This window comes from Lethenteron reissneri, chromosome 8, assembly GCF_015708825.2.
Source record: "Lethenteron reissneri isolate LAM-NWPU_2019-01 chromosome 8, ASM1570882v1, whole genome shotgun sequence".
NCBI classification, from domain to species: domain Eukaryota; kingdom Metazoa; phylum Chordata; class Hyperoartia; order Petromyzontiformes; family Petromyzontidae; genus Lethenteron; species Lethenteron reissneri.
In genome coordinates this window covers 2,899,275-2,926,200 of record NC_083786.1, presented here as the reverse complement: position 1 = coordinate 2,926,200, position 26,926 = coordinate 2,899,275, and the positions used below count along the sequence as shown (strand labels likewise).

The window sequence follows — 26,926 nt, the reverse complement described above, 5'->3', positions numbered from 1 at the left end:
CCAAAAAACTCTAAACGCACGTTGCTAAATGTGCAGGGAAAAACCGGAGGACCCGGAGAAGAATCCAGGCGACCATGGAAAGAGAACACGCAAAATCCAAATATACAGGCGTCAGGGTCGGGATAGAACCCATGTCCAGTATATCGGGTGAGGTGGTAAACATCTCAGCACCGTTGGAACTTAAGGACTCTCCAAGGCTTGTCCGTCATCGTGGAGGTTGTTTTGACCATACTTCACCACGCCGGTCAGTGCGGATGGGAATTTTTTTCAACAATTACATAGTTTATGCTTTCACGTGACTTTACCGAAAGAACCAAAGAGTATGGATTCCTGCAGTTACGAAAGCTTCAAATCAAGATTGTCATTAATGTGTTAGGTGTACAACACGATATACATTTCAATTAATAATTGAAAGGCACATATTTAAACTGCATAGCCTGAAGACAATCACAATTGCGAGACAAACTAAACGCGTATTAACGTGCATTCTGAAAGCATAGAAACGTGTGGAAGGTAAAAGTGCTGCCCTGTGATTTGCTCACTCACGCCGCTGCTGCTAGAAGGGCCTCCACTAGACGAAGCTTCTTAAAGAGCCCCTCTAAGAGGGCATTTGGCCTCCTTCTTCTCCATGCTGGTTAGACATCTATGAGCAGGGGTGAAGAACCCTCACTTTACCCCACGGCCGTAATTATAATATATATTGGTGCTCAAAATGCCCCCCCCCTCCCCAATATATTGCTATAGAATAGATTTCTGTTTATATGATTGTGGTTATGGTTGTACTTTATTAATCACTAATCTCAGCCATTACAATGAAACAAGAAAAGATAAAACATAAAAAAACAGAGTAATGTAATACAATACACTATTAGACATTATTAAAAAAATAAATAAATAAAAGTCCATCCCATGTGTTAGTGAATTTTTTAATATTTTAGGCAGGAAATGGCAGGAAATTCGTTTTCAAATTTAGATTTTTTTTTTTCTGAGGGGGGGACCCCAGACCCCCTGGAAGATCTGGTCCCCCCCAATGTTGACTCCATGGCTACGGCTTTGCTTTACCCCCATCACACGTGGCACTCGAGAGGGAGGGGGCAGGTGTAAGAGACTCCCCTGCATCGTTTCAACTGCCACACCGGGAGATCGAACCAGAGGTCAACTGCTGCTCGTCCGTTGCGCCAAACGTCCTCTGTGTGTGTTGCAACGTGGACAAAACAGACAGGTGGGTGAGTAAATAAGGGCCCGTGCTATGTAGATGAGGCCCCTTAAAAAAAACATAGCGCTATAAATCTTGATTTAAAGCTTTCGTGACTGCAGGGATTCATATTCTTGGTTCTTTCGGTAAAGTTAATATATTAATATTATTTTATTATTTCTCTTCTACGTGACTTTACCTAAAGAACCAAGAATATAGCCGCTATAATCAACATTTACATCACCTGCACTCTAAATCGCCCCCCCCCACCCCCTTGCCCCCCACTTCTTCCAATCTCCATATAAAAAAAACCCACCGACGCCACCAAACAGCGCTACTTAAGTAACGCAAGCCAGATGCCCCGCACCTGAACCCGCAGCGCTAAATAGAGACATTGTTTTTGGTAAAGGGATGCCGTCCGTGCAACTCGACTTGTTTGGAGGTTAGGGGCCATGGGAAGATTTTGGGTGGTTTTTTTTTTAAGACGATTGCCCGGCCCTGCTGCGTCCGCTTGTTTTAATTTGCTTTTTTTACTGCCAACTGTTAAGGCAATTAAAATACCGTTTCGCGTACGACATGCGCGCGCGTGTGTGTGTGTATATAAACACGCGTTTATATCCGCAGGATACAAACGGGGAGCGGTAGCGTAGCGGGTTAACGCGCCGTACTACGAACCCGGCGACCCGAGTTCGATTCCCGCTCTACGGCCAACACCGGTTGACGATTATCTGAACCGGTCTTGGGCCTCCCCTAGGTCGACTCAGCCTCCAATTTGTACCTGGTGCGGTGTGTAACCATCACCACCTGGGAGCTAACGGCGGTCGAGCGTGGTGCTGGCCACCCGCTCTCCCTCATGTGCCATGCCGGCCAAACGGGGGATCTTTGTCTTTGTATCTGCAGGAGTAAAGTACGCTCATAATGATTACAACTCACATGGAGAGTGCTGTACCCATTACACATATACTGTACATAAATGCACGTTATACTGCATACACATACACGGATGCAGTATAAGATCGCGTATCCGCCCTGACCAATTAATCGCCCGAGCACAGTGCAATGCCTCCGCATGGAGTTTTCTATCGTTGTTTGCAGTAATTTACGCAGGCATAATCTACGTCATGAATTTTTACTCTACAGCAACGCATTTTTCACAAGTTTAGAAAGTTGTTTTCACTCTACACATTTTAGGCATGGCGTAACCAATTTCGGCGTTCACATATCTGTCCATATATACCGTACTCATACCTCTTTTGTGTGAGCAGGTAAAGCCCACTTAGCTATGCAGCTCTTTGTCCAGAGGCGACCTGGCCACAAATGATAGCTCAACGAAGTGGCTCGTCACGTGTGGAAATGTACAGCAGCTAAATAATCCAAATTCACGGAGAAAAATTCCACGCGACCACGGAGAGAACCTGCACACGGGCATCAGGGTCGGGCTCGAACCCACGACCTCCTGCGTACCAGGCGAGGGAATTAACATCTCGCCACCGCCGCGCCCCTCAAGTCCCACAGAGAGTCGGATATGTCACGTTGAACTGCACAAAAAATACATACCCAGAGTCAACTAAAATAATAGTGAGAGCCCAATGGAACAGCCGTCTTTCACTCGGGAGTTGTGATATAAAAAGACACACACACACACTGGCAGTATTCACATGAACAGATGTTGATCGAAATTAGAGCGGTATTGTGTGTACACTGACAAGTGTCCCTGCGGCTCAATCGGGTTCACGGTGGTGGCTATCTTGACTTGGAGGTCCGGAAACAGAGGTGGAAACGCCACATTCTTGCGGCAGGGGCTAGTCCATCCACAGGACATACAGTAGAAACCATTGTCTTCTCAAAAAAGTGATAGCTACCTCTTCTTGGCTCTTTCGGTAAAGTCACGTAGAAGGGAAATAATAAAATAATAAAAATAAAACATACTAATAAAATAATAAAAATAAAACGCTGCTTGCGTTGTGGCCGAAACGTCGTGAGAATTATTTTATAATGTTTAATTTTTATTATTTTATTATTTCCCTTCTACGTGACTTACCGAAAGAGCCAAGAAGATGAATCCCTGCAGTCACGAAAGCTTTAAATCGAAATTTAGTGATAGCTACGTTGAACAACCCTGGAGGGATGATTTTGCTGAGTTGATCACCAACCAGGATTGGACGCGTGTGAAAGTAAAGAGCTGCATAGCTCATCGGATTCCTCGAGTACAAATACATAATCTGATTCTGGATTCCAATGTATCGGCCTGATTGCGAGACCTACGTGCCCTCTTTTGTTACAGCGTCCAACAAGCCAACTTGCCGCGTGCTGCTGTTTAAACCATTTCGTCATGCCACATGTTCAGGAGCTCAACACCAAAGTTTGAGGTCTGCGAGCCACGAGGAGGCTTCAGGAGAGAGGAGTTTTTTGTGGTTTTGCTGTTCCTCCTCCTCCTCCATTTAAGGAGCACAGAGCAGAGTGGGTTTTCTACGTGGTACGTAGCTGGGGTTGTATGGTCACAATCGCACTGCTGTGGCCTGTCTATAATGTGTGTCTGTGAGTGTCTATGCATCTCTACAAGTCTCTCTATATATATATATCTCTATGTATTCTAGATTTGAAGTTTTCGTGACTGCAAGGATTCATATTCTTTTGCTTTTTCGGTAAAGTCACGTAGGTAAAAAATAAATAAATGAAAAAAACTAAATTAAATCACGACGTTTCGGAGGCAACACAAGCTTCCGTCTTCAGGTGGCATCGTTACAGCCAAAATCACCCCAATACCCCCCCTCTCCTGCATAATTAATAGATGTTATCAATCGGCTTATCTCAGCTTAGCACCCGCCCCTCCGACTCCACACGGCACGCCCCCCCTACCTTGGCTCCCCCCCCTCTTACCCTATATAGTCGCGTTTCTCTATTAGCTCTTCACTTACTACAGTGAGTTTGGCTGTAACGGTTCCACCTGAAGACGGAAGCTTGTGTTGCCTCCGAAACGTCGTGATTTAATTTAGTTGTTTTTCATTTATTTATTTTTACCTACGTGACTTTACCAAAAAAACCAAAGAGTATCTCTATGTTTCTCTATGGGATCACTACCTGGTCCATATGCTTGAGTTTCATGGCCAAAATCGCACTACTGCTGTCGCTTATCTTTAATGTGTCTCTGTGAGTCTCTTTGTATCTCTATGGGTCTCCATGTATCGCTATGTGTCTCAACGTGTTTACTACGTGGTCCATAGTTTGGGTCGCATGGCCATAATCGCACGTCTGTGGCTGGCATTGTATTTCCCGTTCATGGAGGAATTGTGATGCGGCATCGGCCTGCTGAAATTCTGATGCAGCTGATGGTTGCGACCAGCGTCTACGAGGCAGAATGCCAAAGCCAGGAGGTGCGATGTGGCAGACGGTGGTAGCTTTCTCGTGGTGGCCCGCCTGTTGTTTCTTTTCATGTCACCTTAAACTCAACTAATACTGCCATCTAGGCGAAATTAATGCGCTGTCGTGGTGGCGAGATGTTAACTACCTCGCCTCACATACAGGAGTTTGTGGGTTCGATCCCGACCCTAACGATGCCTGTATATTTGGAGATTGCATGTTCTCTCCGTGGTCGCGTGGATTTTCTCCAAGTCCTCCAGTTTTTTTCCCCTCCACATTTAGAAATAACGCGCGTTCAGAGTATTTATCTGCTATGATTTTCCACGTGATAAGCCACTTCATTGAGCCGTCATTTGTGGCCAGGTCGCTTCTGAGAAAGCGCTATATAGCTCAGTGGGCCGTACCTGGTAAAAATAAAAGAAAAATAGTTTAGTAGTAGGTTTTTACCCTTTAAACTGGTACAAAAACTGACACCTTTATACAAGGCATCATGTTTGCAATAACCACAACACAAGCAGTCACAATGCAAACAAAAAGAAACAACTCTGATAACGATAATGATATGCACTGTCCTTGAAGTTGATTGGTCCACACCCGAGACAGCTTTTCTTAGAGCCTCGTCTCCATTGGTGTTGGACCAGTTTTTGTACCAGTTTAAAGGGTAAAAACCTACTACTATATTTTGCCACTGGTATAGGAGGTCTCATAGTGTAAAAAATAGTTTAGTTGAGAACGTCATTAATTTAATGCCCGTGGCAGATTCAGGTCTCGCTCGTCACGGATGCTTGTCCTTGCCTAGGAATGGCACCCCGGTCGGCAGGATCGTGCACCCACACACATGCGCACGCGTGCGTCGTACCTGTACGTGCAAGGGCGAAAGTACAATCAACGCGCCACGTGGTTTCGGGTCGTTAACGTGCTTTGGGGCCGTCCCAGCACGCCTGCGCTAACCCAAACCACCCGAGTTTGTTGTACACACGAGTCCCATAGCCGTCCTAGGCCATTACGTCTCACTCGGTCCGCGAAAATGGTCGGCGTATCACTTAATGTGGCGTTAAGACACACCGTGAAAATAGGTCTGACCGTGAACGGCTTGTAACCAATGTTCACGGGACGCCTGTTAAACCGGCGAAGTTCCATGTGTGTCCGCAGCACGACTCAATCACATTCCGTAACGCCTCTCTCGCACACGCAGAAGAAGAAGAAAAAATAACCTCAGCTGAAGTCTTCATTCGCCAAATAAGTTGCTTGGCATATACATATCATGAGCAGGAGTATTCCAAAGTCAAGGAATTCTCAATAATTGGTTGTTATTGTCGAAGGCAAGAAAGTAAGCCAATGTATGAATGAGGGTGGAGTGATGGCACTGGGGTTAGTGCACTTTGCTACGAACCCATTTGCCTGAGTTTCATTCCCAGCCGAGGCGAACATCATGGGGGAAGTCTTAAACAAATAATGTGTGGCCCCTCTCGTAATGAATAAAGACTTTTTGAACCGATCTGCAGTGAAGTTATGGTACAAAAAACAACCGCCATTCCTGACGCTCTGTGGAGGCCTTCATCGAGCAGTGGACTGGAGAAGGACTGCAAATTAAGCATGAGAAGTCGTCGTTTGGAAACTAGCACTGCCACCGGAATTCGAAATGTCCACCAAAGGCTCATGACCCACGATTGGAGATAAGTGCTGTCCAACTCACATTTGAGCGTGGATAATTGAACCTTTTAAACATACGTGTGTACTGTAACACAATTCAACAGATTACACGTTTGCAAAATAAACGTTCCAATGTAATTGTGAGTCACCCAATGACCTCTATGTCAAAATTGTGCTATCAGAATGTAAGAAGATGTATTTTTTTTTCAAACCAGATCCGTCTTTGACAGTGAGGTCATCATCTTGTGAAACGATTTGGAAAAAAAAATTGCCCAGTCTCCTTCTAGGGAATATGCCCTACGTGCTGGTTTGTATACAATGAACAAATAGCATTAGTTTAAATTTTTATTTTAAGCTTTCGTGACTGCAGGCATTCATATTCTTGGTTCTTTCGGTAAAGTCAAGTAGAAGGGAAATAATAAAATAATAAAATATTAAAAATAAAATTCTCACGACGTTTCGACTGCAACACAAGCAATCATCATCAGGTGTGAAATCCACAGCAAGAAAATTTTCTAATTAACCAAGAATATAGCAATAGTTTACTTATTTATCCCTGGAAGCCACAGTGTGTTCTAGAACTTGTTTTCAGGAGGGTAAATCATTGATTGATTATACAAGTCGGAGGAAACCGGAGCACCCAGAAAAAAACCTACGCGTGCAAGGACCAACACTCTATCCCCGTACAGATGGACACAAATGGCGATTAGTCCACTTGCTGTACTGTCTTTTCCTGGCGAGCCAGGGTATGGCACCTTCATGCCCACACCGAAGGCAGTTTCACAACATGTGTATGTGTGTTGAACTTCGTTCACACCGTACGTAGCCCATCGCGCTTATCAGAGGCGCGGCGGAAAGACAACAAACTAAACACAAAAAAGCAGTTCTCATGAAATTCGTTTTCAATTTAGATTTAACAGCTTATAGGTTCAGTGCCTTCCTAATATCGGAAGGAACAGCATTCCAGATGGCCGCAGCAGCGCACCCGAAGGTGCACGATGCGGTGACCATCTTTGTCCGATGGTTAGCCGTCATTTGCTCGATCCACGAGCCCTCGCCTCCACAGTGCTGGATTACACAAACCACGTGGGTAGCCCCACCACTGGCTGTGATGTGAGCACAACGTAGGTGCAAACCACAAATCAATCAAATTTAATTTCTTTAAAGGAACCTTTTTGTTTAAACCAAGTGCCCTGTACATAAATTATCAGTCTCCAATAAAACTTTAAAAGCATGCAATCAATAAAACAATTAGGGTAATCTACGACCATACATTATGTAACACTTGATTAAATTTTCATCTGTAAATGGCAGGCTGAAATGGTATCTTTTAAGTTCTGTTTTAAAACATTGGATCCTCCGGCAGTTCCTGATCTGGTGTTATACTTGGGGGAAAGCCCTACGATTTGAGTGTAGAATCTCACCGCTCACAAAGAAACGTATTACTTTAACACAACAACCGAATGAACCCAACGTTACCTTCTCGCTATTATCACTCAATAATAGCAGCTGCGGCGGCCATGGCAGTGTTACAAAATAATTACTTTCTCTGTACTTTTGAAAACTCCCCTTGGAGGTTATATTCAACGGAATAATTAGCCAAGCCCATCGAGGTCACGCGTCGTTCCCACGTTCTTGTCTCTTGCGGTTAAAACGCGTCATAAAAATTCAACTCGCTGCACTCTCCCTTGTCAGGGGGAGGAATAAACCCTTGCCCCGTGATTCTAACATTAATCTTAATTAACCCCAAACTTTAAAAAATAACCCTGACTCATAGCCCAGAACTTGCGGAAAATGGAGTTGCTTTTGCAGTTTCAAACACAGATCAAATAGGTCACGATTCAGCGCTCGGGAAAGAGAGGCCCGCTGCCGCTTGCTGTAACGGTTAGCGCACTCGTACAGTCCTTGCAATCGATTCGATCTCTCGGCACGGCAGCTGAAACAATAGCAACGTCTCATAGCCCTCCCTCCCCACCGACCTCCTTCCCACGCAACCCAATAGAAATGAGTGCGTCACCGTGAGTCGTTTGGCAGGTCACGTGGTGATGGGGTCAAGTCTGGGTACTCCCAAACTCCAAGTCGGTATTGTAAGCGTGGAAAAGAAGGGCATATGCCTTCAAGAGGGATTCTCTAGAGCTCCCTCTCGTTGAGGCTCTACCGTCGGCAGTGGTGTGAACGTGCGATTGCAGGGCTGCGCCTCTACCCTGTACATCTTCAACACAACGGGAGAGTTGGGGCCACGTCTGCCAATTGAAAATAAGGTGATCTTTCTGAAATATGGAGGAGTGGAATAAAAGGTGCATACTTTATTATTATTATGACACGCTTTTATTTAACTCACTCTGTCTGTTATCGTTGTTGTTGTTGTATCCTCAAATCTTGTAACAAAATTTGAAACCACTTCCCAATGTGGTATCGACTGCAAACTTGCTATACTTATGTCATACTGATGACAATACTATATTCTATTATAAAAAGTAAAATAAAAAATTTTAACATTATTTTTTATATGTTATGTTTCGGCTTGGGTCTTATTGTCCACGCTCAACTGACGTTGGCTGTAATTGCCCACGGTCTCTTACGTTATGGCAAGCTTCGGGGCCACTTCCTGGAGTCGTGGAGTTCTTCCATCACTACAGCACATTCATGTTTACGATATGACGATCGATCTACTGCTGGATGGCTGCTATGAATCTCTACGCGATGTGCTACTTTGTTGAACTATCGTTTGTGGCCAGGTAGGTTCTGCATTAAAGCGTGTTTAAAAAAAAAAAGTTGTTTCAAATATATATTTTAAAAAATAGGTAAAGTTGCAGCCCCGATATTAACCTGCTCATAACACTGCTGACAGAAGCGGCTACTTGGCCTACTTCTCCACACTGACCAGAACTCTAGGAAGAATTGAGAGTACCCACACTTCACTCCATACCGCGTGCGAGCTGCTGACCAACGGCGGTGAACACATTTGTACTGCTGGGTAAACAGAGGCGGGGAAAATGTTAAAAAACGTGCACCATTGTTTTCAAATACCGAGTCAGCGCACCTCTGCATTGCAGTTGCAGTCTGCTCACCATTCACCGGTGTGTTGAAGAGCGAGCAATCTCCACACAATTTAACAATTGGGTACAGACGTTTCCCCGGTGGTTGCAACCGAGCTAATCTGGCAGTTGCCGAAATTGTGAAAGTGTCCTCCAGCCTTGAGCCCTCACTAGGTGCTGTGGTGTCATCAATATGCACGCCACCCAAAGGAGCTGGAAACAATCTTGTTCCATCAGCATGACACACAGACTTGATTACTTTTTCTTTTTCGGAAAACAACGCAGGCTCCTGGTGATGTAATTTTTTTTGTAATAAAACAAGAGCCCGGTTTAAGGTACAGACCGCATCGAGATGGTAGTGGGGTGGGGGTTTGTGTAGGTTACAAAACTCCGTGGACTGAGGCATCGGCCTCAATGCTCCTCCTGGGTCCTTAGATGGAGAGGAGGTTGGTCTCACTGCCCCACACACGTGGGGGGACTGCGAGCCGGGAGGAGATTGAGCTCACTGCCCCCAAACAGACGTGGCGACTACGACCGGGATTATTGGTTATTATATAGGAAAGGGAAAATCAGGCATAAGGGACGCGAGTAGGGGGGAGCTTACAAGGCTGGTGATCTCATTTAAAAATCAAACGTATTGGATCAAAAATAGGAGATTTACACCTGGTATTCTGAAATCGCTGATCAGATTCATGTTCATAGTTTAGATATACGTGACCTCGTGTTCTCTACCAAGGCTGAAGTGCAACCACAGGTGTCGCGGTGTAATCCTTGGCATTGCGCTAACCTTGGCAAATGCATCTGAGCAAAACTGACCACCCGCTCTTTGGGCATTGAACAGTGCTCAGGTCTATTGCCACACCTGAATCAAAGGTAATACATTCCCACACTCCTCTAGTAGTGGTAGATTGTCCATAGAACAGCCACTTTTGCCTTCCTAAAAAGTTGGGCTGAGTGGACCTTGACTGGGATTTGAACTCTCAACCTTCCACCTGTAAGTAGGCCCTCTGCCGCCGTGCGCTTTGACTGACTTGAACAGAATTAGGCCTCAGAATAGTAAATAGAACTTACTTTCAAATTCAATCTGCCAAAAATGTGTTTTGACTCCATCTGTGGATCAAAACTCGTTTAACTTGTATGACAATGCCAACTCCGATTAGCACGGTTGGCTACATATGGTGCAAACGAAGGTCAACATACATACGTGCCAGGGTATGTTTGAGGGTCAGGCGATGATAATGAGGAAGTTTCCGGATTCACGTGGTCTCCTGTGACTTAAAAGCCTCCTTCAAACGTAGCTTCACGTCGTTTTACAAACCGTCAAAATAACTGAAGTGCTGAATTAATTGAGCCAATTCCATATTAAAAGATAATGTTCCCTGCCGCTGTATTCTTTGCATTGAATCGAGTGAAATTAAATTCAATATAAATACTGTGGACCTGATTCCTTCCCATCGTTGACGTTCGTGCAAAGTTTGCCAGAGAGCAGGTGACAATTGCACCCCTCGCCCTCCCCCACCACCCGCCAGAAGATCGTGTTATTGATGATTACTGGAAAAAATACATTAAACATTTGCTTTGTTAATGTAGGAACCCGGTTTAAAAAAAAAACTCTTGATATTTCAGGACTACCCCCTTTTGAGAATTTTCTTCGGGATCTGCTTCCTCCAGCAACCGGCAGCTGCTTGCCGACGTTATGGGTTGCCGCTAAATTGGCCAAACATCGCCACCTATTGACCACCATAGCAAAGGTCACCCCGTCGCCCAAGTCTCGTTTCAGCCCGCCCGTCATCGGCATGCAAAGCCGGGCATCGCTGAGGTTGTCAACCATGAAGTACAAGAGACAACGGAGACTATCTCACAACATGTACGTTACACTTCTTTACCACCCTACGTAGCCAACCGTGTGGGGTGTGTGTGTGTGGGGAGGGGAACGACAACTGACTAAACAAACGTGCAAACTTGCCAGACGTCCTCCTCTCTACACCAAGGGAGTAGTGCCACCACTACCGGGCGTCGTTTCTCCGTGGCACCTCCTGACGTCCAGATCCGCGGCCAATCATCCCGCTGCGCATTCCCCGCAGCGTGCAACCGACCCCGACTTTTAAGAGGCGCTTTAAAGACCCTCCCCCCACCCACCCAACCACCGCTCTCGCCCGGATATCCAGCGACACTGAGCTTGACTGCGCTCACCAAAGCCGCGGTCGTGTATGTCCGTGAAATTTCGTGCGCCTTATAAATGACAATATTATTAAAAGCAGGACCTGTTCGAAGAATGTTCGAAGAAGACTTACAGAAGTTTGTGGGTTTTTTTATTAATGTGTTTAGTTTGTTTTGTTTTTCATCTCATCGCGGCGTGGCGAATTTTTCGTCCGCTTTCATCGAACGTCACGAGTTTGAATCCTGGAGCATAAACAGTCATGCGTGCTCCGGTCATCCTCGCAACAGCGGCTTTTGGTTGGCCGTCGGACAACGAAGGTCACTGCATCCATCGCGCGCTTTCAAAAGAGCTCCTGCGGCCCTCGGGAACGGTCTTTCTTCCGATATTAGGAAGCGTTGCACTTTAAAATCCAGATTGAAAACTCATTTCTTTAGAAATGCTTTTTGTGTTTAGTTTGTCGTCCTTCCCCGGCACCTCCGATTAGCACGGTTTGGCAACGTACAGTGGGAAATAAGTTCAACATACGCACACATACATATCTCCTGAATAAGATGATGATCCTGGGTGGGAAAAAACGGGGACAGGTGGCAACCTCGGGCATAACCGATGTGGCTGGAACCACTCCTGCAAGGTTGTGCAAGGTGTTAAATGACACACATGTCGGCACATTCATACGATTCCCATATTGACAAATCAAAGAGCAATATCTGGTGGCGCAAAAAAGAGTCAAGCTAAGACCTCGACAAAATGAAACGTACTTGCATTTGGAAGCATGTTTCTCCGTTGCATGCTGCAAATAGATAAATCCGTGGGAAGCAAGAACACGTGGCTTGCATTCGCATTGACAGTTCCCTGCACATTTAGTAGAAATGCTGTCTAAAAGGCAGAGTCTATGCAAGTTCAACCAATGGAACGAAAGTTACGTGCTCAAAACTTTGGACAACAACGAACCTATCCAAGGTCTCCTCACTGGATCCATGTTTATAATCTTTAAAGTTTCAAATGTGAAACACGTTATCAAAACAAGGCTGTTTCTGGTGTAGGCCAATCAGTTTCAAAGGCAATGCATCAATTATCAGAGCATAAATTTGTATTTAAAGCTTTCGTGACTGCAGGGATTCATATACTTGGTTCTTTCGGTAAAGTCACTTTTTTTGCATGTTCACCACCAGTACGTGTGGTTAATGTAGACTTGATTCCTTGAAAAAGGTTTCAGTTTGGTGTTTGAACATCTGAAGACCTCCTGTTATATTGCCAGAAAGGGTTCAACCTATTCTTATTTTTCATCAGTTACAGAAACAATATTTGTGGCATCCAAGGAGTGGAGTGGTGGTACAGTCGTGGGTGCAACGCGCTATGAACCCAGACAGTTCGATTTCTAACCACGGCTAACATCAGTGGCGAATGATATCAGAACCGGTCCTGCCCCCTCCCCCAACTCCCCTTCACAAACCCGCATTGACCAGTGTGGTGAAGTATGATTTAAAAAAAGTGACTGCCATTGCATTGGGAGACATTTATCAATCAGCGGTAATAGCAGGAATCATCACGCTCCTTCGGAGTGGGCAGGTAGGAACTTGGTTGGACAGCGCATTCGTGCACGACAGACACATATGCACGACAGACAGACAAATAATCCCTGGTGGGCAGTGTGGAACCTGTTGTTCCTACCTGTAATATCTCATTGTATCTGTGGCATGCAGCAGGTGACATCATTACGGAGCTGCACGTGCCGAGGCCTTGACGATTCAATGGAGCGTCCCTGGCTCGGCGCGTTGTGAAGATGTTTCGGGTGATCGCGCTTGCATGAGAGCAACCGGCCGAGTCCGCGTGTTCTCCACAAGGCCGTAATTATCTATATATATAAAATCGTTCATGTCTGTCTGTGTGTGTGTGTGTGTATTTCGGCCCATACGCACTTTCATTGGACGGCGGTTGCCCCTGGCAACGGCTAGCCACGCCTTCGCCGCTTTCATTGGACCTGGCAACGGCTAGCGACGCCTTCGCCAAGGGCTGCAGTTTCATTGGACGGCGGTTGCCCCTGCCAACGGCTAGCCACGCCTTCGCCACTTTCATAAGCTCCGTATTTAATTAAATAATAGCCATTACTCAGTATTGTTCGAGCGCTAGGTGGGGGGGGGGGGGGGACCGGCACCCATACCCAGCGTCAGCCGGGTGGGAAAATCAGGCGAGGCAGGAGGCTCTGCACGGTGCTAGGCCTCGACACCCACCACGTGAATCTAAGGTAAATTCATAAAAGTTTCACGTCTGTGTGTGTGTGTGTCTGTGCCGTTTTCACATCGGCACTGGGGAGACAAAGGCGGCCGGGCGTGGTGGATCCAAGTCCCGGGCGAAGCCGGGTCATGTCTATGTGTGTATGTGTTTATGTGTATGTCTGTGTGTCTCTATGTATTTGTGTATGTATGTGTGTGTATGTGTTTGTGTGTTTGTATGTGTGTGTGTATGTATGTCGGTTTTTTTATGTGTTTATGTGTATGTCTGCGTGTCTGTATGTGTGTATGTACGTGTGTGTATGTGTTTGTGTGTATGTATGTGTGTTTGTATGTATGTGTGTATGTGTTTCTGTGTATGTATGTGTGTGTATGTATGTGTGTTATGTGTCTGTCTGTGTGTATGCATGTATGTGTGTGTAGTAAGTATATGGAGGCTTGACGACAGGATCGGAGGCACACTTATTTATTACACCAACACAGTTATTTACAGGTCACTGGGCTACAGGGATTTCTCGACAGCTAACCCCTCTAACCTATACCAATTCCTCCACTACGGGACTAGGGGAGGCTATCTGTCCCAGCTTGGTTAAGCTGGGATCCCGGCTCCCTGAGTCACCAGACCAGCTTCGTCTGGGCTCTCGGGGCCACGCCACCGGCTTGCCCTGGTCGGCCCTTATAAGGACAGCGAGCCAGGGGAGCTCTGGGGCCTACACTAGCTGGTCTTCCGTCTTCTCTGGTTATAGCTGAGTCCCGACTCCCGAGCCTTTCGGCTCATCACCTTTTATAGGACTTGCCCCCAAGGGGGGGGGCCCGTGGGGGATACACATGCGGACGTCGGTGCGAGCGCCACCCTTGTGTACGGCCGTAACCCCGCCCCTTGTGTTTGTTGGCCATCCGTGGCCATGCATAATCACACCTCAACATTCGCAATTACACCTCTACATCACCCCCCCCTGTACAGCTCGCAGCCGTCCCCGGCTGCAAAAAAAAAATCAGAATAAAGGTGCATCCCTCACAAAAACCCCGTGTGTGCCTCGCGTAATTTTTAACAAGAACAAGAAAACTTCAACAAGAACAACGAGAGGAAGAGAGAGAGAGAAAAAAAAAATAACCCGACGCACCCCCCCCCCCGGATAACACCCCAAACCCAACATATATATACACTCCGGACGCCACCTTTCCCATCGTCCGCAAGGCCCCCCAACGGCCGACCTCACAACACCCCTCCCCTTTTGTCCGCAAGGCCCCCCAACGGCCGACCTCACAAAAGTCTGCGCGTTTTGGCGCGCGTTCTCGCGGCGGGTCCGTCACAAGGGCCCGTCCCGGCACGCTCAGTGACGGTTGTTGACGGTCCGGGTGCAAGAGGGTCAGGCTCCGCTGCCGAGTGACCCCCGACCCCTCCGGGAGGGGTTGGTGGGCGTGGGCCCGTCACTCCTGTTTCACCTGGGGGCGGGGGCGGAACAGTTGGCGTCAGGTTAGGCGAGTGCAGCGACGACGGGGAGTCGGCGACACCCTCACACGTTTGGCCATGCGTGTGTGTGTGTGAACCCCGGGGCGGCGTGACGAATGGTTTTAACCTTGAGGGGTGCACATACCACCGGCGCCTCCCCCATTTGACGCGAACACATTGCGGCCGCAAAACCTGCACGACCTCCACTGGCCCCCGCCACGGCCGTACCAATTTCGACGAGGTTGCCAGCGGCACCTGAGGACAGTGCAACCACGCCCTGTCCCCTGGTACCCATTTGACCACCTGCACCCGCCCCAACCGAAGCCTCTCGTTCGCCTTCTGGCGGAGTTCAGAATTTTGCACGGCCGCTTCCCGCGCCTCAGACAATTGAGCGATGTTAAATTTAACGTGTTCGGACAAATTAGACTTCGCCTGGAGCGCCGAGAGCTTCAGCTGGGTCGCCACAGGAGGGTTAACTTCGCGCCCATACATTAAAAAGAAAGGGGAAAATCCGGTGGCCGCATGGGGAGCCATTCTGTAGGCCTGCAACACACCGGCTATGCGGAGGTCCCAATCCGTCTGGGATACCGACACCTGCTGGGACAGCATGGACGTGATGGTCCGATGCAGCCGTTCCACCATTCCGTCAGTTTGTGGGTGATACGGAGAGGTCCGAACCTTCTCCGTACCCAAGAGGTCGCACACCTCACGTAGGAGTTTACCAGAAAAATTCCTACCCTGGTCAGTAAGCAGCCGTTCCGGAGCACCCTTGTCGAGGACATAGTCCTGGACAAAGGCCTCCGCGATGGCTGCTGCCGACTGGTTCGCCAGGGGCCAGGCCATAGGCCATCTCGTGAAGTATTCAACCCCCGTTAGTAAATACCTATTGCCCCTGGGTGTAGCGGGAAATGGGCCAAGTATGTCCAGAGCGACGAGCTCGTTAACCCTGGAAACTTTTATGGACTGCAGCGGAGGGTTGGACCCCCTAGCAGGTGGCTTCCTCTGCGCGCATTGCGTGCACGACCCCAAGAGGTCCCCCACGTCATTTTCCATGCCCGGCCAGAAGAAATCTAGCTGGAGCGTGGCAAAGGTCTTATGAACCCCCAAGTGCAGAAGCCGCTCATGAACAGCCCATACCACCTTACCCCTTAAAGCAGCAGGCACCACGAGCCGCTGGCGCCGGGTTTTACCATTCCAGTGCATCAAAAGTCCCTGGAACAACCCCCACGAGTCAACGTTTTCCACCCCCTGGCCAATCCCCCCGGCGCGACGGCGCAGAGCGAGGAGGGAGGTGTCCTCCATTTGGAGGCGACCCCATTCCGCGACTGACAACCCCAGCAACGAATCCCTCCCTTCTTGCTCGATAGGACCCGAAACCGAAGGTGCATCGGCAGCGGCCACGAGGACCGAATCGGTGGTGACGTTCGGAGACCTACAACGCCCCGAACCCAAGAGGCACGCGCACTCCGAAGTGGGTGGCAATCGCGACAGGGCGTCAGCGTTCGTGTGGCGGAGACCCTTACGATATGTGGTGACAAAGTCATAGTCTTGGAGAATCTCCAACCATCGAGACAACTTGCCCGATGGTTGTTGAACCCGCAGGGCGTATTGTAGGGCCGCATGATCTGTACGGACGGTGAACCGCCGACCGTACAGATACGGGCGGTACTGCTGAATGAAATAAACAATCGCCAATAATTCCCGACGGGTAACGCAGTACCGCTGTTCGGCTGGAGACAGTACCTGACTACCGTAAGCCACCACATGCTCTACGCCCCCAATGAGCTGGGACAGCACGCCCCCGATGCCCGTGTTACTTGCATCTGTATCGAGCAAGAAGGGTTGTGAAAAATCCGGGTAATTCAACGGCGGAGCCCCCACCAAAGCATTCCGGAGGGCGCGAAAAGAAGCCTCCTCCTCCGGCCCCCAATGAAACCTGACTCCCTTGGACGTCAAGGCATGCAAAGGTTTCGCAATCGTAGCGAAGTCAGCCACAAATCGCCGATAATACGACGCGAACCCAATGAAACTCCTGACCTCTCCCACAGAGGTGGGAGTCGGCCAGGAGCTGACGCATTCCGTTTTGGCGGGATCAGTGGATATCCCCGAGCGCCCAACAATGTGACCCAAATATCGCACCGATTCGCGGAGTAAATGGCACTTCTGTGGTTTAAATTTCAAATTGGCAGCCCGCATTTTGAGAAAAACAGCACGCAACCTCTGGAGGTGTTCCTCGAAGGATTTGCTAAAGACGATGACATCGTCTAAGTAAATCAAACACGAATCCCATTGCAACCCTGCCAAGACCAATTCCATTAACCGCTGAAAAGTTGCCGGCGCAGAATGTAAACCCATCGGCAAGCGGTTAAATTGGAAGAGACCCTGCGGTGTCCGAAAAGCAGTCTTGGGTTTTGATTCGTCATCCAGAGGAAGCTGCCAGAATCCAGATAGCAAATCGAGGGTGGAAAAGAATCGCGCCCCCGCCAAGGCATCGAGCGACTCATCCATTCGAGGAAGCGGGTACGCATCTGCCACAGAGATTTTGTTCAGACGCCGAAAGTCGACACAAAACCGCAGTGAGCCGTCGTGTTTTTTCACCAAAACGATCGGCGCGCCCCACGGGCTATTGGAAGGGGAAATGATATCGGCGGCTAGCATGTCATCAACAGCCGATTTGACATGATCCTTTTCGGCGGGACTCAACCGAAAGGGATTTTGGCGGATTGGCGCGCTGTCACCCGTGTCAATATGGTGTCGCAGCAATTTAGTACAACCAATATCAAATTTGTGTTGACTAAAAACGTCAGCAAATTCGCTCAGAAGAACTCGCAGCTGCGCGCGCTGCGAGTCGGACAGGTCCACTGAACCCGCGCAAAGCGCATCCAGCCAACCGTCATCACAGTCCGAATGCGGTCGCGACGGAGGATCGGTGGATACCTGACCCACGAGTGGTTCCTCATAGGGTACCGGCGTTGCGTGTGCAAGCACGGTCCCTTGAGGAACCACGGCCGTTCGCGATCCCACATTAAGGACTGCAATGAAGGGGTCCCCATCCCCTCTCACCATGGTCTGAGCCGCGAGCAAATCTGGTCCATTTACCCCGGCCCGAGATGGTCCCAACAAGACCCCCCGATCCGCAACCCCTTCATTAAACGGCCGACGCAACCTAAGAGGGACGAGCATCTGAGCCCCCGGAGGCACGCGCACAGTTTTTGTGACGAGCGCCTGCACGGTGGCAAACGCCCGACGCTCCGTGGTGGGGGAAGACAGAAATGTAACGCGTCGGCCCGATGGGAGCTCAATGCACCCTTGGTCAATAAGGATGCGGATGGGCATTTTGGCCAGAAAATCCGTCCCCAACAGGCACGGAACCGCGAGTGAGGAGGAAACCAAAACAGGCCCGGATAATTTAATGTCCCCAATGCAGATAGTGGCGCGGATTTGGCCAATAATGCCCAGAGAGCCCCCGTTAGCGGCATAGCACGGCACGTCAACAGGGAGCAAGGGACGACTTTGAACGGGAAGGATGTTATAATTAAATCAGATATAATGGTCGCCGATGCCCCTGTGTCAATTAAAATCCGCACCTCTACCCCATCAATGTGACCGACCACGACCGATGATCCCGCCGACGCAGCAACGACACGATGGGCGAGCTCCGACCACTGACCCGGTTGGAGCGCCCGCCGCATTACCGAACGATCGCGCGCGACGGATGGGGAATTTGGAGCCCTGTTTAGTTGGGCGCGTGAGTGTGTGTCGGATGTGTGCGTGGGCCAAACGTGTGAGGTGCCGCGACTCGCCGTATTTCTCTGCTGGAGCTTGGGAGGAGACGGCGTGGCGTCCTGACGAGGTGTCGCCCCGCGCTGACGGGGAGCCCGGCATCCTGACGCAACGTGGCCTTGCAGGCCACAGTTGTAGCAGCGTGTGAGCGCCCCCGATGTCCTGGGCTGCTCCTGGCGGCTCGGTCCATTCCGAGCCTGTGGTACTGCCGCTCTCCATTCCCCTCGCCGCTCCACCCCGCAGACCTCCTCCGATGGGAGGGCGGTAGCCGCCATGGCATGGCTGGCCGCCCCCTTTGCCGCCTTTCGACGAAGGGACCGCAAGCCCCCGTGGATGTGGCGCGCGACCAGCAGGGACGACATCTCTGAGTCGTCTTGAGCCAGGACGTTGACGTCCAGCTCATCAGCGAGTAGCAGCAGCTTCTCAGCCACCATGGCATCCACTCCTTCCTCGTCCATCCTTGGGAAAGCAGCCTTCGCTAGAGCCAGGAGAGCAGTCCGGAAGGCCAGAGGTGATTCGTTGGTGCCCCGACGCCGATCGTGGAAAAGCTGCCTGCAGTCCGAAGGCGGCCCATAGACGGCTGACAGCAGCTGCAACGCCAGGTGTAGGGTGGCGCGCTTTTCCCTCGGCGCCGAGGTGAGGGTAGCCAGGGCGTCGTTGTCCAGCATCGCTGGCAGCGCGCGTAGAGCCTCGGCGTCCGTCCAGTTCGCCATCTCCTGATGAGCGATGAACCGTCTCTTGAAGCCGCCCCAGTCTCCGTCTGCGCCTACGAATTCTTTCAGAGGCGGCAGACGCTGCTGCAAGGCGACGTCCGTGGCTGTAGATCGCTCTCCGTCGCTCCCCGCCGATGATACAGTGTGGGCGGGCTGTGCACATGGCATCGCCGGTCGTTCCGATGTTGACGCGCCGGCCGGTGTTGATGATGTCACGGCTTGTGCCCGGCGCTCAGCAGTCACGTGACGCGGGCCGGCCCCGCCGTCCGCTCGCACTGTAGAGATGGCGGGAAATTTAACCGCCAGCCGCGTCGGGGTGGCGGGAAACGTTGCCGCGCGCCGGCTGCTGTCGTCGACCCGCGCTGCCCCTCCAGCCCCCAGCCGCGTGATCTCCTCCAACGCAGCGGCGGCGGCATAGAGCAGTTCCGCCAGGCGGGAGTGGGCCAGCCGGAGTCCTTCAGCCGACGCATCCCCCCCCTCTTGTCGTAGCGGCACGGGCGTACTTGGCCCCGGCTGCTCCGATCCGACCCCGGCCATCTCTGGTGTTGAATCGGCCGCGGCGTCTTCCATCTCCGACTCCTTGGTACGTGTCGTCCCTCGTGTGTCCATCGTTTGGACGTTTTACTTCTGACACCAGATGTAGTAAGTATATGGAGGCTTGACGACAGGATCGGAGGCACACTTATTTATTACACCAACACAGTTATTTACAGGTCACTGGGCTACAGGGATTTCTCGACAGCTAACCCCTCTAACCTATACCAATTCCTCCACTACGGGACTAGGGGAGGCTATCTGTCCCAGCTTGGTTAAGCTGGGATCCCGGCTCCCTGAGTCACCAGACCAGCTTCGTCTGGGCTCTCGGGGCCACGCCACCGGCTTGCCCTGGTCGGCCCTTATAAGGACAGCGAGCCAGGGGAGCTCTGGGGCCTACACTAGCTGGTCTTCCGTCTTCTCTGGTTATAGCTGAGTCCCGACTCCCGAGCCTTTCGGCTCATCACCTTTTATAGGACTTGCGCCCAAGGGGGGGGGCCCGTGGGGGATACACATGCGGACGTCGGTGCGAGCGCCACCCTTGTGTACGGCCGTAACCCCGCCCCTTGTGTTTGTTGGCCATCCGTGGCCATGCATAATCACACCTCAACATTCGTAGACATGCGCAATTACACCTCTACATGTGTGTGTATTGTGTATGTGTGTGTGTATTGTGTATGTGTTTGTGTGTATGTGTGTGTTTGTGTGTATGTGTATGTCTCTGTGTATGTATGTGTGTGTATGTGTTTGTATGTGTGTGTATGTATGTGTGTGTATGTCTTTGTATGTGTTTGTGTGTTTACGCTCGCATTACACAAATGTGTTGCAGGTCTAAGGCGTTCCTCGCGCAGCATTTCCGCTTTATTATTTCAGTCGTTTACTGCCGTTAGCACCCTCACAGTCGTGTGTGTCTGCAGCAAGCGCGTGTATGTGTACCTATGGACGCGCGCGCGTGTGTTGTGTAGGGGGAACGGTAGTGTAGTGGTTAGCGTGCTGTCTGTGTCTGTGTGTGTGTGTCTGTGTGTGTGTGTCTGTGTGTGTGTCTGTGTGTGTGCGTGTGTGGTGTGTGGGGAGCGGTAGTGTAGTGGTTAGCGTGCTGTCTGTGTGTCTGTGTGTCTCTGTGTGTGTGTCTGTGTGTGTGTGTCTGTGTGTGTGTCTGTGTGTGTGCCTGTGTTGTGTAGGGGGAACGGTAGTGTAGTGCTTAGCGTGCTGCCTGTGTCTGTGTGTGTGTGTCTGTGTGTGTGTGTCTGTGTGTGTGTGTCTGTGTGTGTGTCTGTGTGTGTGTCTGTGTGTGTGCGCGTGTGTTGTGTAGGGGGAACGGTAGTGTAGTGCTTAGCGTGCTGCCTGTGTCTGTGTGTGTGTCTGTGTGTGTGTGTCTGTGTGTGTGTCTGTGTGTGTGCGTGTGTGGTGTGTAGGGAGAACGGTAGTGTAGTGCTTAGCGTGCTGCCTGTGTGTGTGTGTGTCTGTGTGTCTGTGTGTGTCTGTGTGTGTGTCTGTGTGTGTGTGTCTGTGTGTGTGTCTGTGTGTGTGCGTGTGTGGTGTGTAGGGGGAACGGTAGTGTAGTGCTTAGCGTGCTGCCTGTGTGTGTGTCTGTGTGTGTGTGTCTGTGTGTGTGTGTCTGTGTGTGTGTGTCTGTGTGTGTGTGTCTGTCTGTGTGTCTGTGTGTGTGTGTCTGTGTGTGTGCGCGTGTGTTGTGTAGGGGGAACGGTAGTGTAGTGGTTAGCGTGCTGTCTGTGTGTCTGTGTGTGTGTGTCTGTGTGTGTGTCTGTGTGTGTGCGCGTGTGTTGTGTAGGGGGAACGGTAGTGTAGTGCTTAGCGTGCTGCCTGTGTGTGTGTCTGTGTGTATGTGTCTGTGTGTGTGTGTCTGTGTGTGTGTCTGTGTGTGTGTGTGTGGTGTGTGGGGAGCGGTAGTGTAGTGGTTAGCGTGCTGTCTGTGTGTGTGTGTCTGTGTGTGTGTCTGTGTGTGTGTCTGTGTGTGTCTGTGTGTGTGTCTGTCTGTGTGTCTGTGTGTGTGTGTCTGTGTGTGTGTCTGTGTGTGTGCGCGTGTGTTGTGTAGGGGGAACGGTAGTGTAGTGCTTAGCGTGCTGCCTGTGTCTGTGTGTGTGTGTCTGTGTGTGTGCGTGTGTGGTGTGTAGGGGGAACGGTAGTGTAGTGCTTAGCGTGCTGCCTGTGTGTGTGTGTCTGTGTATCTGTGTGTGTGTGTCTGTGTGTGTGTGTCTGTGTGTGTGTGTCTGTGTGTGTGTGTCTGTGTGTGTGTGTCTGTGTGTTTGTGTCTGTGTGTGTGTGTCTGTGTGTGTGTCTGTGTGTGTCTGTGTGTGTGCGTGTGTGGTGTGTAGGGGGAACGGTAGTGTAGTGCTTAGCGTGCTGCCTGTGTGTGTGTCTGTGTGTGTGTGTCTGTGTGTGTGTGTCTGTGTGTGTGTCTGTGTGTGTGTCTGTGTGTGTGTGTGGTGTGTGGGGAGCGGTAGTGTAGTGGTTAGCGTGCTGTCTGTGTGTCTGCGTGTGTGTGTCTGTCTGTGTGTGTGTGTCTGTGTGTGTGTCTGTGTGTGTGCGTGTGTGGTGTGTGGGGAGCGGTAGTGTAGTGGTTAGCGTGCTGTCTGTGTGTCTGTGTGTCTGTCTGTATCTGTCTGTGTGTGTCTGCGTGTGTCTGTGTGTCTGTGTGTGTGTCTGTGCGTCTGTGTGTGTGAGGAGCGGTGGGTGTAGTGGTTAACGCTACGCTGCGCTACCAACCCGGCGAACCGAGTTCGATTCCCGCTCATGGCCACCACCGGTCAAGATTATTTGAACCTCCCATAGGTCGACTCAGCCTCAAACGAGTAACTGGTGTGGCGTATTAACATCGCCACTGGGGAGACAAAGGCGGCCGGCCGTGGTGGATACAAGTCCCGGGCGAAGCCGGGTAGTACAGCTAGTAATATATATTGGGGGGGGGGGGGGACACATCCCCCCCCCCCCCAATAATCAATTATGCTCAAAATGTCCCCCCCAATATATTGCTATAAAAAATATTTTTAAAATTATAATTGCGATGCTATGTAAATAAAAAGAACAATTTGTTAAACGTGGGCCACAAAATCTAGACTTGTCTTCATATAACAATGCATAGATTTATGTTCATATGATTGTGGTTATGGTTGTACTTTATGAATCCATAATCTCTGCTCAACATACAATGAAACAAGAAAAGGTAAAAAAGAAAAAACAGAGCAATGTAATACAATACACTATTAGACATTATTGTAAAAAATACATAAAAAGTCCATCCCATGTGTTAGTGAATTTTTTAATATTTTAGGCAGGAAATGAGTTTTCAAATTTAGATTTTTTTTTTCTTTCTGGGGGGGACCCCAGACCCCCTGGAAGATTTTGTCCCCCCCCAATGTTGACTCCATGGCTACGGCCTTGGTTCTCCACACTGTATTGTAAGGCAACAGTTAGGGGGGGTGGGTGCACCCTTATCATGGGATAGGTGTGTGTATGTGTGTATTTGGGACCATATTTGTGTAACTTTATTGACACTGGGCGTAAGTTTTGGGGTTGCCGACTTACTTTTCCGACCCAGACGCCTGTATATTTTGGAGTTTGCGTGTTCTGTCTCCCCGTGGTGGTCGCGTGGATTTGTATCTGGGTCCTCCGGTTTCCCCCTCCACCTTTTGAATCAACACGCGTTCAGAGGATTTGGCTGCTGCTACACATTTCCACGTGATAAGCCACTTCGTTGAGCTAACATTTGTGGCCAGGTCGCTTCTAAAAAAGAGCTACATAGCTCAATGGGCCTTACTTGGTAAAAAAATATATTGTTTATAGTTTAGTTTCTGGAGCGTCTTGTAGAGTAATTCGGAAAATGCGGTTACACGCTGCATCAACATACACACGCCGCAGAATTGACATCCTCGTTACGAAACAATCAACGTGCAGAATCGGCGCGTGAAACGCGAGTCCATAAAAATACGCATCAGCATGCTCCAGTATATTTAGATTGCTCTCCGTTCCAGCCCGAGGAATTCTCTTGGCAGAGAGTGCCAGATATGGAGAGAGGGTTGCGCGGCCGTGAGCCATGAAGTCCATCCGCGCGGGATCTCCAGGGAGAGTGATCAGACAGCCGCGTGCGCGAGCGAGCGAGCGAGCCGCGTGAGCACGAGGAGCGAGTGTTTGTCTCGGTACATCTCGGCCCCGTGTCCTAAAACACCGTACCACAATCGTGTCGCTTCGTCTCATCGCGGCGCGGTACATTTTAAGTCCGCTAGCTATACTTGAACCTGTCGAGTTTGAATTCTGGAGCAGAACCGGTCACGCGAACTCCGGTCGTCCTCGCAGCGGGCTGGCCATCGAACAAAGACGGTCACCACATCGCGCGCTTCTAGATGGGCTTCTGCGGCCGTCTGGAACGCTCTTCCTTCCAATATTAGGAAGCCACTAGAGCTATGCACTTTTAAATCTAGATTGAAACTCATTTCTGTAGAACTGCTTTTTATGTTAAGATGATTGTCCTTAACCCGCTGCCTCCGATTAGTACGGTTGGCTACGTACGGTGCAAAAGAATATCAACATACATATAACAATAATATACAACCGGCAGCGCAATTGCCATTCTTCATAGCACATGGTGAAAGTTTTAAACTCGACCAGGCCAGGCGAGCCAAGCGAATGAACTCTGCCACCTTGTGGGACAAGGTGGACTTAGCTTCATCAACGTGCCTGGAGAGTTTTAAAGGCACTCCGTGGATTCATTTCCACGGGCAATTTGATTAATTGTCACGACTCGGGGTTGTGACTTGATTCAAGAACAGAACGAATGTTGGCAATTGTGGTGATTGCTGAGTTGCCTCGCGATTGCAGGTTTCAGATGAATCAATTACATTCGACCTAATTAATAAACACAAACATTTTGCCGTACGAATTTTAATTGATAAATCACTTTCTTCTGATATGCCTAACAGTTGGCAAAGTAGCCTTTTTATTAAAATGTTTTTAATATATGAACATACGAATGCAATTTACAAGTCAATACATTATTAACTTGTTTTCATTCGCAAATTACACGTGCATTTTGGGAATGATAATAATGAAGAAAATAAATGTAAAATTACGTCAAAGGGAATACACTTTATAAAAAAAAGTCAACTAAAATAAGCTATTGCAATTAATACTGGACATGGTTATATAAACAGCTGTTTCGGATGTGAAGAGGTGGACATGATGTCAACATGAAAAATACATTTTCTCCAAACAGTAATACAAATGTACTCATAGCACACATCACCCACGGCCATAGATGCGGATACTCAATACACAGATGGACATTGTAAAACTCTCCGGCAGTGTGCGACTGCGGTCACCCAGAGCAAACCATTGAACACATCACAACTCAATGCCCCATTCAAAAAATACGAAGGAGGAAGCATCGTAACAGCCATGATTCACCACTCCGCCGCTCCTCACGCAATCATCTGGCTCAACCACCTTGGTGTAAAATTACAGTTGTTGCTCTACATCAGCCATACGAAGGGGAAGCACGCACCACAATGACACCTTCCAGGTGACACATGTCACTACGGAGAGCGTTAGAACCTTATTCTCATGCAATTCTATTGAAAATCTGGCTTTGCTAGGAGTCAACCAGGAAAAGCTATGGCGATGCCTCCCAAACAGAATGGCAATAACCCACCAATTCCAGATAACCTGATGCACCACTGAAAATATACCGTCGGTGCTTAGTCTGCATCTGGATTCTGGCGTGGCCGTTGAGACACATCACATGCAGGTGTAGTGGAAACCCTGTAACAGTTAGAGCAGCATTGCAGCTCCCCACAGTTAATCATCTTTTCACTTTCAGAGTTACAGTTTCTGGGGCGGAAGGAGGGACATATGTTACACAACGTGTTGAATACTTCATCTACCGCCCTCTCTCGTTCTCCCTGTGACGGGCTAATCATCTGCAGATGCTTGCTGGGGGACATCTGCATACGTAATGGCAGCGGGTTATTTAACATGAGAGAGAAAAAAAAATGCATACCAAAATAATTTCTCCGATGCTCCGTAGCTAATTTCCTCCCGAATCAAAGTTAAATAAATAAATGCGACGAAAATAGCTTCAAGATGTTTTTTTTTTTACTTACATGTTTTTAAAATACATTTTCTTCAGTCCCTTGCATGATAAAACTCTGCGTGAAAATTGCAGTGTGCGTGGAAATTCCTCTGTTGGGATTTGGCGAGTGAAGGGGCTGATTGGAAAATTACTTTGCCACACCTGCTTGCCCAACATCCCACTCATCCATTTAAGCTACGTCGGTTGCACCACCAACCAAGCGAACGAAGACATCGGGACTCATGTCTACAAAGGGCTACCTTTTTCATTCGCGGCACACGTGGAGTCGGATTCACATCGTCGATGGAAACCTAATGCTCGGGCAAATTTCGTGAGTAAAAAAAAAGCCGGATAAGTCAAACGATTAAGTGACTTGATCTTAAATTTGGAGCTTTCGTGACTGCAGGAATTACTCTTTGGTTCTTTCGGTAAAGTCACGTATAAAGATAAAATAATAAATTAAATAATAGCATATTTTCCGCCCCCGCCCCCCCTCTGTCTATTTAAGGCCTCGCCACAGAGACGATCTCCCTCTCTGTGCCTATCTGTTACTCTCTCTCTATGTATCTTGGTGATATCTGTCTGTTTATATGTCTGTCTATAGTTTTCTGGTTAGATTTTTGTTGCTATTTCATTTATACCTGTTGATGATTGCTTGTGTTGCAATCGAAACGTCGTATGCTATTATTTAATTTATTATTTTATCTTTATACGTGACTT

The 26,926-nt window shown here is 49.1% G+C and overlaps 1 protein-coding gene and 1 long non-coding RNA gene across 2 annotated transcripts in view; one reads left to right on the top strand and one right to left on the bottom strand.

Annotated features, from left to right (window-relative positions):
• Positions 1 to 1,137: 1,137 nt before the first annotated feature.
• Positions 1,138 to 26,926, top strand: part of LOC133360027 (uncharacterized) — a 34,256-nt gene continuing 8,467 nt past the window's right edge. Inside the window, exons 1-2 of the long non-coding RNA XR_009757212.1 lie at positions 1,138 to 1,222; positions 13,111 to 13,254. This is a non-coding gene — a long non-coding RNA (uncharacterized LOC133360027). The remainder of the gene's footprint in view (positions 1,223 to 13,110; positions 13,255 to 26,926) is intronic.
• Positions 14,845 to 19,706, bottom strand: LOC133339131 (uncharacterized). Its single transcript, XM_061547259.1, has 2 exons — positions 18,895 to 19,706; positions 14,845 to 15,084 (listed from the first exon to the last, which is right to left on the bottom strand). The coding sequence occupies exons 1-2, from the start codon at positions 19,585 to 19,587 to the stop codon at positions 15,070 to 15,072; spliced, it is 708 nt and encodes a 235-aa protein (XP_061403243.1). The 5' UTR covers positions 19,588 to 19,706; the 3' UTR covers positions 14,845 to 15,069.

Bases quoted from the DNA above. Each gene is read 5' to 3' on its own strand.
- LOC133339131 (XM_061547259.1), bottom strand. From the start codon at position 19,587: ATGGCGAACTGGACGGACGCCGAGGCTCTACGCGCGCTGCCAGCGATG.